The sequence below is a fragment of the Protomyctophum bolini genome (genome assembly GCF_963924005.1).
Source record: "Protomyctophum bolini genome assembly, chromosome: 9".
Lineage (NCBI taxonomy): Eukaryota > Metazoa > Chordata > Actinopteri > Myctophiformes > Myctophidae > Protomyctophum > Protomyctophum bolini.
Window position 1 is genome coordinate 6,457,001 of NC_137870.1, and position 12,625 is coordinate 6,469,625.

At 39.8% G+C, this 12,625-nt stretch overlaps 1 protein-coding gene across 1 annotated transcript; it reads left to right on the forward strand.

The window, feature by feature from the left end:
- Positions 1-529: 529 nt before the first annotated feature.
- On the forward strand, positions 530-3,550 carry LOC308321287 (uncharacterized protein; the record flags this gene model as incomplete). The annotated part of the gene is made up of 5 exons (XM_080772126.1): positions 530-629; positions 1,377-1,514; positions 1,936-2,088; positions 2,820-2,965; positions 3,440-3,550. The coding sequence occupies 5 exons, from the start codon at positions 530-532 to the stop codon at positions 3,548-3,550; spliced, it is 648 nt and encodes a 215-aa protein (XP_080628252.1).
- Positions 3,551-12,625: the final 9,075 nt, after the last annotated feature.

The window sequence follows — 12,625 nt, forward strand, 5'->3', positions numbered from 1 at the left end:
GTTTGATTAGAACTTCTTATTGATTATCATCATTTCACGTTCATTGTTTATAACTTTGTAACTTGTGTTGGGTGTGAGGGTTGTGCAACTTTCGAGAGATCATGAAGCTACAGAAACTGTGGTCACCTCTAGCTTCCGTTAGTACAGCCTAGTACTCATTGTGTGTGTGTGTGTGTGTGTGTGGGGGGGGGTTGTGGGGGGGTTTGTCTGCTGATCTGAGGTTACGGGAAGGTATGTGCGGGGACAAGAGGTCGTGTTGGGGGGGGGGGGGCGGGGGAGTGCATGAGGGGGTGCATGAGGGGGTTGCTTGTATGAGTTTGCACAACCTGTGTTTGAGAATGTAGGTTTTGTACATCCTTAACACTGAAGCATTCTGCCAAACCAGCCACAGGCTGACACGGTCATATTTTGGCTAGTGTGATTATGGTTATATAGTTCATGCAACGTAGTTACTATTTATTTGTACTCAATAGTTTCTTTTCAAGGCTCTCATACTTCTACAGAAGCAGATATTTATGCCGAGCCAGACATGACAAAGAAGGTGAGAAATAGAGATGGAGGACAGAGAGTAGATTCGGTGGAGACAGTGGTGGACATGAGGGACAACACCGCAGGAAGACAGGCTCAGGGTGAGTGTGATAAAGTTGTGAATTATTGTCAAGGTCCATTTATCTTTTTAACTTGTAAAAATACTACAACTGTCTGTACTTAATTCAAGAAAAGATTATTCAGATTTCATTCATAATTTCTAGCAGCACAAAACATAACAATAAGTGTACATTCTTATGGCCTGGCTCTAAGGCCATAACAAAAACGTTGAGAGCCTGGTAGACCAGACCGGATGTAACTAAGCCCCCCCCCCCCCCCCCCCCCCCCCCCCCCTCTCTAATACTATCTCTCTCTCTCTCTGTTTCTGGCAAACAGCGCTGGTACTAATAGTCATATACTCGTGCTCATGGCCACATAGGTACGCACAGACTTTGCTGGTTGTAGGAGTGGTTGCACCACTCAAAAATAAAGTGTTTTATTAACAAACACATTAATTAAATCTTAGACTTAAGTTTCCAACTCATAATGGCATGCTGCACAAAACGCCAGCCAAAACAAATAGTCAAGGTTGCTCTTCGGTAGCCGCTGTAGCCTGCAGCCTGTGAAAGAATGAAGAGAGAGCATAGTGGAAGCATATTATGGTCTGGATGAGGAAGACACAGGCCAGCCAGGCCAGGTGTCTCCCTTCCTCTGATTGCCTCTGGCTCCACCCTCCTCCAATCCAGCACTGCAATGGAATAATATCCTTCACTATAATTCCTTTGATGTTTAACTCATAATGTAATAACTGCTCATGATGTATTTTTCTCTTTCTATCTCTCTATCAGCAGTCACTGCAAACCTAGTTTCTGTTTCAGGACAGCGCTCTAAAACAGAGAGAAGGTCCCTCGGAGTGGTTGTTGGGTGTCTGGGGATACTACTGAAGTGTCTTATACTGCTGATCATAGGCCTGCAGGTCATGAGCTGTGAGTATTGCATGGAATTTGTTGCCTGATATTTTCTAGCTGTGACAACTATTAAGGCCTTGTTTAAAAAGCAGAAGTCTTGCGCACATCCAGTTCCTCGCTGGTGCTGGACAAAAGGTAGATGCATACAGGAAACAACTATTAAGGCCACCACAGCTTTAACCCAAAATGTTGACTTTATTATTATTATTATTATTTATTTTTTTAATCAAATGAATCGTTTATTTTTGTATTATTGCATTGCATGATATGCATCTGAAAAGTATGATGAATAAAGTAGTGTTGACAAGTGACAATGCACATAAAAAAAGGATACATTAACAACATTTTCTTCTCAAATAAAGTGTTCCACCACAGATGTTTGACCTCATCATGAACAGTAGCGATAACTGTCTTTATGATCCATTTCTGTCCTTCGTAGTTCGTTCACCCTGCAGTAACATCATGACCAACAACACCAACTATGATACTATGATCTTGGAGAATTCCCAGCTAAAGTTTGAAAACAGCAACCTTATGCAGGAGAAGGACCAGCTTCAAAGTGAAGTAAACCAGCTGAAGACACAGACAGCAGGTGAGAGTAGATACAAAATAACTATTACATAGTGTATTATTATTATTGATATTTAAATTATTATCTGGGATATAGAGGTATAAAATCTGAGTAAGCTCATCACTGCTGGTGTATGACAACTATCATAGAACAATCATTATTCTTAAGATGCACGCCACCCGTTTCAAGCATCACTAATGCTCATTATAACATGGCATCATTTCTGTCTAATCACTCTGTCTCATTAGGCTGTGGACAGTTCAGAAACTTGCCTACCAATGACATCATCAATGGGGATGGCTGCTGAAATAGATTTAATATTAATAATCTAATCTATAAAGTAACTAAATCTGTAAAAACTACAATATTTTCCTCTGGGATGTAGTGGAGTAGTAGTAGGAAGTAGCTGTAGCCCCCAGCCAAGACCCAGCCCACAACAACCCTGCCAATCAGGGCTCAGCCCTATTGGCACGGTAGGTTGCACGTTGGTCTGGCGAGTGGGAGCCCGGGTTCAACCCCCGCTTCCGCGTAATGCTATATAGGCCTACCACAAAATTGAAATACTTAACTGAAGTACAAATACCAGAAAAGTTTACTTGAGTAAATGGGTAGAAAACACCATTGATATAAAAGATGAATAGTTTTAGTCTCCATTCCACTACTCTCTGACTACTATTATTATTACAACTATGTAGAATTTATTATCAGTACATTGAAAATCCATCAGTAAATCTCCTGTTTGATGTTTTTAGACAAGTCTGGCTGTCCCAGTGGATGGAAGAAGTTTGGACGCAGCGTTTACTACAGAACTACTGAGAAGAAATCATGGCAGGAAGGTAGAGACGAATGTCGGAGTCTAGGAGCTGATCTGGTGGTCATTAACAGTGGAGAAGAACAGGTTAGTTGTGTCCGTGTGTCCCCGTGTGTGTGTGTGTGTGTGTGTGTGTGTGTGTGTGTGTGTGTGTGTGTGTGTTTGAGTGTGAGTGTGTCCAGGTGTCCATCATCCAGATACGACTCAAGGAAATATGGTGTTATTTTTGAGTGGTGCAACCACTCCAAGGAACAGCAATGTCCGTGTTCACCTACTGTATGTGTCCGCCTATGTGTCCGCCTAAGTATGTGTTAATGAGCACCAGTTATTACCAGTAGGGGCGCTGTTGTGCCAGAAACAGAGAGAGAGATGCCTGCTAATGAGAGAGAGGGGGGGGGGGGGGGGGGGGGAGAGGGGAGTTGCACCACTCAATTCACATTGGTGTGATTTTTCCTTTATTTTTTGACGATGGGTTCTCAGATCTAATTCCATGATCATAGTGAAGAAGTGAATGTATTGGATACACAATTAATGATGATTCAATCATGTACAAATAATCAGGTATTCATCAATGGATTGAGAGGTGCTGGTGGTCCTGATTCATGGATTGGTCTGACCAGGACTGGGAGCAGCTGGACGTGGGTGGATGGAACACCAGTGACAACACCGTGAGACATTTAACATGTTTTTATATTGTAATTCTATCAAAGTCACTGTATGTGAGTGACTGAGTGCATGTGGTTCAATAAATTGTTTATTGTGCAGGTACTGGTACAGTGGATTTCCCATTGGCCATGGAGATGGATGTGCACAGTTCTTTCACGTGGCTGACCCTGGAAGGCCTGGATCATGGTTTAATTGGCCATGTTCTGATGGATGGGTCTCAATCTGTGAGAAGTGATGGTTTTCACGTCATTGATCAAACTGCAGCTCCGTGTTCTACTACAGTAGTAATTAGTAGTGAAGATCATATAGTTTTATTTGATTCTGATCTAAACTTCTCAAAGCACTTCACCAACATCACGAAAACAGCCATCTACAGTACCAAATCAGGAATATTGCAAAAATCTGATCATTTCTTTCATTCAGCGATGCACAAACCCTTATTCATGCCTTTGTCACAAACCATCTGGACTACTGCAATTCTCTTTTTTCTGGACTACCAATGAAATCCATCAATCGCCTTCAACTAGTACAAACACAGCAGCCAGAGTTCTTACAAAGACCAGGAGATATGACCATATTACTCCTGTTCTCGCCTCACTGCACTGGTTACCAGTCATGTACAGAATTGATTTTAAAATTAACTTGTTTGTTTTTAAATCACTAAATGGACTAGCACCTACATACATTTCCGACCTCTTGTCCCCGCACATACCTTCCCGTAACCTCAGATCAGCAGACAAAGTTTTACTCAACCCCCCCAACACAAAGCTGGTGACGCAAGGCGGCAGAGCCTTTGCTGCTAGGGCTCCACTGCTGTGGAACCAACTACCTCTGGAACTCAGACAGACCACTTCAGTGTCCACTTTTAAAAAAACTCTTAAAAACCCACTATTATTTAAAGGCTTTTAATGAGTTTGAATGAACAGTCCAAGTTTCTGCTTTTTCATATCATCTTATCTTTCATTATTATTTTTTTGTATTTTGTATTTGACAAATTTTCATTGTTGATTTTAATTGCCCGTTTGTGTTTTGTATGTGAAGCACTTTGTAAACTTGTTTTTGAAAAGTGCTATACAAGTAAAGTTATTATTATTATATTATATAAACAGTTAAGTACAAACAGTGGTGGAAAAAGTACTTTCTACTTAAGTAAAAGTATCAATACTGCAGTATTCAAATACTATATGTTGCAAGTAAAAGACCGGAATTCAAAATGCACTAAAAGTACACAAGTTCTGGCATTAAGATTTACTTAAAGTACCAAAAGTACTCATTATGTAGAATGTCTATCATTTCAAGTTTTCAAATCAGACTCACAATAATGTTAGCTAGTAGATAAAATGATAGAAATGTATATTGGGCTGAAGTTACTTGTTACTGTAATAATAATAAAAAATTACAAAGTAACTAGTAACTAAAGTTTTCAAAAAAAATTAGTTGAGTAAAAGTACAAAATTAGGATCTGAGATGTAGTGGAGTAGAAATAATTATAGTATAGTATAGTAATAGTATTTGAATTGGAAATACTCAGTAAAGTACAAATACAGCAAAATTGTACTTAACTCATTTTGGGCAGGAACCCCTTTTGGTGTAAGCATCTGCTATTTTTCAATAGCTAAAGCATAACATTATGCTTTAAATATTGAAAAATCATTTTAGAGTCAAGCGTTCAAAAATAGAAGATATTCAAGCTGTCACAGCTTGGTGCCATGCACGCTGACGCTATGCGAGCTTGTACATCTGCTATACAAGTGAGCTTGTATATCAGTGATTTTCACAAGTGTTGCCTCTTTCTTATGTTATAGTATAGTTTGTTGAAAAGGAAGGGTTGTCCACACAACTGTACGGACAACCCTTCCTTTTCATTGTACGTATATTTCTTGTAGAATTTCTGGAGATGTGCGTGCTTCCTGTTGGCTCCTATCTATAGTTTGTTGCATTAGTTTTGATGCAGTAAGTGCTTTTTTTGTAATTATTTTATTGGTATTTTTCAATTTGCTGTCATCTGTGGACTGTAGGACCCAGGGGATCCTGACCCACAGGTTGGGAACATGTTTAACTACTTGAGGCCCTATAAAATAGCCGCTCTAAGCTCAGAGAGCGTGTTTTGAGTTTGTACATGCTATTTTTGATCTTTTTGAACATTTTTATATTTCTGGAGTAATATGTGTTTAGTGTATGAATATGAATCACACCCTAAAAACTGAGACTGGGCTGAAGTAATATTTAATTAATAAATATGTATTCATGTTGCTTATAAAAAGGACTGTGTGCCGTTTACAATTAAATTGAGCTGAATTAAACGATATAATGCACTGTATTTTACTCAACTTTCTTTGCATAAGATCAGGTAGGAATCACTGAGTAGAATTTAATTGTATTGTTGAGTCATTGCAATTATGCAGGAATTATGTAAGTTTTATTCATATGGGAGAAGGTGTTTTCATACCAATTTTAGTTATTTATGAATTGCATTTACACAATGTTGTCTGAATAAAATCAGCTCTCCATAACTGACTAGAATTTAATTATATGTGTCACTAAAAACGATAGATGTAGAAAATGAGTAGATTTTACTCATTGGTTGTATGTAGATGTTAATCACTGCCCCAATCAGTTCAACACGGTGCAGGTGTTGGAACTTCTAGCTGCTGGCCTGCTGCTTGTATTTTCTTTCTTTCGTCTGGAACTATATAAACTTGGACCATTTTCCCCAAAGAAAGGTAAGATGTTTATTATAAGTTGCTGTAGCAGCTGATTGCTGAACATTGTTTTGTGTTACTGTCTGCAAGTTTAGTTTAGCCCTGGCTGTAACTGAAACATGTCGTCTGTCGTGTGATCCATTGATGGAACCCGTCTGCTCTCTCATGATTTGATGTGACTTCATGTATAACATTTATCCAGTGTGTGCATGTGACTGTGTGTCCCTTGTTTTAAAGTTATAAAACCCACCAATAAACCCAAATCCGTCACGAATTTAATGTAATCAATCTATGGAGCGCGCATACAGTCTATATGGGAGCGCACAGCTCACAACTGGATGATGAGGCTCTGTGATGCACGCAGACAGTCACTGTAGTCACAGCCAGATATACAGCACAAATGAGAACATGTGTCCCGACCCAAAAACACTGAGTTAAACTTGTCGTGCTGAAAATGCGAGCTGATCTACAAGCTTACAACCCGTCACGTCCGTGACACGTTGTGAGCTTGTGGATCAGTTATTTTCAGCAAGCAGAAATATGCAGGCTGTGAGTGAGAGCTTTCACAAGTTGGGGGTTCATTTTCCCATATAAAGACAAGCAAAGTGGAAAACTATTACACATTCGGTGGCATTTCACATTGCAAAAGGGTGCAGGAAGGTTGGGCACAGGGCACCTAAACGTTGTGGGCACCTCAGTGTTGGCTATTTTTTCCAAAATGTAAAAATATAACATAAAATTAATAATGATGATGATAATAATAATTAGGAATTAATTTGGATAAGCCCAAAGTGATTTGGGCTTACTTTAAGGTTTGGACTTTATTCTGTGGTTCTGGCTATGGGTTGTGGCAATAATTTTGGTCTACCATTCTGAAATTTAATTTAATATCTGGACAGCTGACAGTAGGCAAAACTGTGACCTGAACTAGTTTATTTGAAACATTTATGTAACATTATAGGCTGGCTGATGCCTTTTAATGGGCATATATGCTAATCTACTTTCATTTTTGCAGGACTCTGCTTGTGATTACACCCACCGCTCACATTCTTGTTCTTGGACGTGACTCAGGTGAGTAATTATGAATTACATTTGACTGCATTTAATTTCTTCAATTTGTAGACTCAAGTTGCAGCCTACCTATAGCCATAGGTCCATAGACCTAATGCCGTTTCTGCCATTGCATTAGATTAGAGCTACTGTATGGGGCTTCCGACCTAATGCAGAACAAAAATCACACCTGTGTGAAGTGAGGGGCGCTAATATATTAAAGTCTAACTCATGTTGATTTGGTTTGGTGATGTAAAACAAACGGTGCCAACACAAACATTAAATGCAATTATCAATGAAGAGACAATATGATGTAATGAGTTACATTATGATGTAAATTTTCCCTTCATTGTCAATGGCGTTTGCAAAACAAACATTGAACTAAAGACTAACTAAAGGCTAGCGCCCCTCAAAAATGTAATTCTAATTGAGTGTATAAAGAAACCAAACTGACCCTTACTCGTCCATTTGATCTACAAGGGTCAATTTGGTTGCCAGCTTTCCATCATTTAGCTGGGGACCATCTGGAACCCCCATTATGATTGCATGGTGGCCACATAATAACACACAGGAAACACTGCTATGTATGTACCCTGTTATGTGTATATAATAGTATTGATTACACTGAAAAAGTTCATCTAAATATCTCTTCAGGGGTGGCATTACAGAGGTAACAACAAAATAAAAACAACTTTATTCGAAAAATAAAAAGGAATAAAAGCACTAAAAGCTAAAGAACATTAAAAGACAGTGAAAGGGGTTAGCCAGGGAAGGCAGTATTGAAGAGGTGGGTCTGGGTGGTTTTGAAAGTTTGGAGGGTGGGGACGAAAGCTCCGTCACCCCACGTACGGAGTTTGGTTTTGGGGGACGTCGAGGAGGTTTGCATCACCAGACCTGAGGGATGCAAGAGGGGACATGACGTTTGAGGAGGTCACAGAGGTATGGGGGAGCCAGGTTATTTAGTGCTTTGTATAGGTGGCCAGGAGTGTTTTGAAGTGGATTCTTTGTTTAACCGGTAGCCAGTGCAAGGTCACGGAGGACTGGTGTAATGTGGTCTCTGGAATGTGGTCTCTAATCGTGTATTTCATCATAAATAATGAGTTAATAATGGGGTCAGGAATGGATGAGGGTGTCTGGTGGCCCCAGACCAGATAAAGCACGGACCCCGTATGCTCTTTGTGAGTCGCAAGGAGCCAAGTTCTAATCCAAATCCTGTCATGTCGCGTCCTGCCTTATACCTGGTTTTATACTTGCACATACTTGCACCGGAAATGGTGTCATAATGTCATAAAATAAACTCGTGAATTCATTCATGAACTCTTGAATTAATGCATTCATTCATTCATCCACTCACTCAGACATAACATGGTACATTATACTTCTTTACTTTATGTGTTTTCAGGTAAATGCCGGGCCCATGGCTTATGCCCGGGCCTTCCTGGAGGAGAAGAATGCAAAGAAATACCCAGACAACCAGGTCAAACTACTCAAGGAGATCTTCAGGTGGGATATATTATAAATAGAACTGTTGCATGAGCTGAAAGCTTTCTGTGCAGAATTGTATTGCTGCCAGTAGGTGGCGACAGAAGCCCACGAGTTAGAGAAGTAAGTGTGCTTGTGGACTGGATTTTCACTTCAGTGTTTCTACAAGGACCACACCGCTGTCAATACATTGCATTGTATTGTCTATTCACAGCTTTGGCCATATATCACAGATTAAAAAAATGTCATATAATTTCACTGTAAATCCCTGGAACATGTGACACGTTTAAAACCTAAACACCAGTGTGTAATAATAAAATGCCAAATGTTTATTAATGGTCATAAAATACAGTAGAACACGAGTTCACTCAAACACCTCACGAGAACACCTACATAGTGTTCGAATTCTAAACACCTAAAACACCAGTGTGTAATAATAAAATGCCAAATGTTTATTAATGGTCATAGAATACAGTAGAACAAGAGTTCACTCAAACACCTCATGAGAACACCTAGTGTTCGAATTCTAAACACCTATATGACTGACTTTGATCGTAAAAACAAAACACGTTTATGTGTTTAAAAAGTGTTACTGGTGATTAAACATGTTCTTCTGTTTATAATCTAAACACTGTGACACGTTTAAAAAGTGTTACAAATAAGTGTTTATAACCTAAACGCTTGGGTTTAGTGTGCAGTTATTCAACTTTTACCTCAATATCTGAGCCAATGTTGGCTAAACATCATTTCACAGTAAACCAAATGACGAACCTCAAATGACGTCACATTGTAGGCTCTACAGAGCCGAACCGACTTTTATTCGGCTCTAAAATAGGAGTATGAATCGCGCCTATAACACGTGTTGCTGTGTAGAGGTAGTGCGGTGCCTAACTGCTCACTGGTGTGTGTTGCGCTCATGTTTTGGCGGGTGCAGGCAGTTTGCAGAGGCGTGCGGACAGGCCCTGGACGTGAACGAGCGGCTCATCAAGGAGGACCAGCTGGAGTACCAGGAGGAGATGAGAGCTCACTACAGAGACATGCTGACCGAACTGTCTGCCATCATGAACGAACATGTCTGTCTGTCTGTCTGTCTGTCTGTCTGTCAATTAATAGACCACCTCCCAAACACTGCAGATAGACTGGTAATCTTGTATTAAGATAATTAATTAATTGATTATTCTGCCACCGTCAGTGTTTTACCTGTTTTTTTTTTACTTTACCATTGTGCGTCTAGGATGTAAACAAAGCCTGTAGTAATGTGACGAGTCAGAATGGCCATGCGTCGGAATAGTGGGGTTCGGAATGCCGGTGCTTGTAAAATGTGTTAAAATAACATTTTATTCATTAAAAAGTATTGCTGATGATACTAACCCTCCATCTGTTTTGATACCAGTGTGTTCTCTCTCTCTATCTACAGATTCCTCACACAAGACAACCAGGAACAGAGCGACACAACGCATACTAAATGGCCAATAGACTCATTGGGATATTTCCCCCCCCCCCCCACCTCTGTTTCCATACATGCCCTAAAACTATTTGTTTTTGCTTGTTTGCTGACTGTTGTGGTTTCCTGCTGTTTAGGGAGGGGGTCATTGGGGGACGTCACGTTGGAACTATGACTTATGGGAAATGTAGTTAGAGAAAACAAGGGAAGAGCTGTGTAGACTGTGTGGTTGTGGTAGTCTGTGGGTCCTGTTGGTGAACATTGACTATTTAGACACCGGGCTGCTGGGACTGTTAGCTAATGTTTTCTTTTTGTTTTGTAAAGACTCCATCCATGTATAGTACGGACATGGCCTGTCCTGAAAACCGTTTTGTTACCTTACATACGTATGGCCTGATTTATACTTGGTCGTGAGACACACTGTTGCAGACAAAAAAATGGCCAAACTATGAGCTCACAGCGTTGTGAGTTTATAGGTTTTCAGTAGAGATGTGCCGAAATTTGGGGTATGTGGAGTTTGCTTTCGAGTTGCCCAAACTGCCGAGTGCACATTTGAGTGAGGAGTCTGCTATAAACTACAACACGAGATGTATAGCAGCTATAGCTATAAACACAACAGAAGATGTATAGCTAGATAGCTATAAACACAACAGAAGATGTATAGCTAGATAGCTATAAACACAACACGAGATCACAACACTGGTATGGGTATTCGGTATCGCTATCGGCTAACACAGAAATCGTGGTATCGGGACAGACCTAGTTTTCAGTATGTGACCAGCCTGGAATCCAGACAAATCTGCCATTGCAAAGAAACCAAATTATTTGCCCTCGGCAGATTTGTTCTCATGGCACCGCTCAGTTGTGATTGGATTGGATCGCTTCCTCGTCCCTCCGGAGACGTGAGGGACCAATCAGGAACCACATGCAAATATGGGTCAGGTTTATAAACCAGTCATTTTTTTTTAATCCGCGCCCTCTTGGAAATGCAGGTTCCACCGAGCAGGTTCTGTGTGGTCCCAAATGCAGGTTCCACCGAGCAGGTTCTGTGTGGTCCCAAATGCAGGTTCCACACAGGTTCAAGACTAATATCTTCTATACGCAGTGATGTTAGTCTGGCCATGACACTTTCTCACACACACACACACACACACACCCTCTGGGCACACTTTAGCAGACAGAAGAAGCTGTGTTTTTCCATCCACCAGATGTCTTAAAAACTCGGAAATGACGTCAAACACAGCTTCTTCTGTCTGCGGCTGTCCGCCAAAGTGTGACCAGAGACACACACACACACACACACACACACACACACACACGCACACACACACACGCACACGCACACACACACACACACACACAGGAAACATGCGCCTTCTCTCCACAACCCTGTCCCCTTTTAGAAAACAGTGACCTTATTAAAGCTAGAGGTGCGTTCAACTGAACATGTACATTTTTATTCCGGTGCATTTTTAATTACGATATTTCAACTTTTCTGACTATCATGTAGTATTTCAAATCGGAAAAGAGAACCCTGGATGATGACTGTAATGTGAACAGGAAATGACCTTGGATTTACATGTCTTAACTATAACCGAGCAATCCGATTGGTTGAACACACCTCTAGACTTCCTGTCTGAATGTAGAGCAGTTCCATATTACCACTTTGTATCCTTGCTAACATTCTGAAATTCTCAGCTTGCAGATTTTCAAACAGAAGAACTTTATGTTTTATAACATTTTTATGATTGATGTCATTGTTATGGTTATCATTTCCTGTACTGTTTTGAATTGTAAATAAGAAATATTAATATTTAAAATGTTTCAGACATTTCTTTTTTGTATAAATAATGCAATATATGAATATTTGTTTAGCTAAATTAAAAAAAAAACGAACAAACAAAAGTTTTATGTATAACATTTAAATAAAAAAATTGTTAATGTCCGAAACTGATGTGCATTGTGCATAGTCCTTCTGAAATGCAAACAATATTCCTCTTTAAAATACCATTGTCTGATTTACAATTTAAATACCGTTGCTGTCGGGAGTAAACCACCTAACTCCATTTTTGAGTTTTTCTTTTGCATAATTCTATTGAACTTGTATTGGACCCTCAAACTGTCTGCTAAACAGCTAACTCCACCACCTCTCCCCCTCTCATGCAAGTAATTGACAACACCAACTTTGATGAGGCACACTGCTTTGTTTTTAAAATATAAGGTTTTCTTCATTTCCTGAAAATTTTATATTTTTCATTTTGTAAAAAATGAACATTTTGGAGTTAGGTGGTTTCTTCCCGACAGCAGAGATATGTTAATTTAAGCAATTATTTGTTGTCAAAGAGAACATCATTTAGAATCTAAATGCACCTAAATCTTAATTAATTAATTGCTAGTGGAATC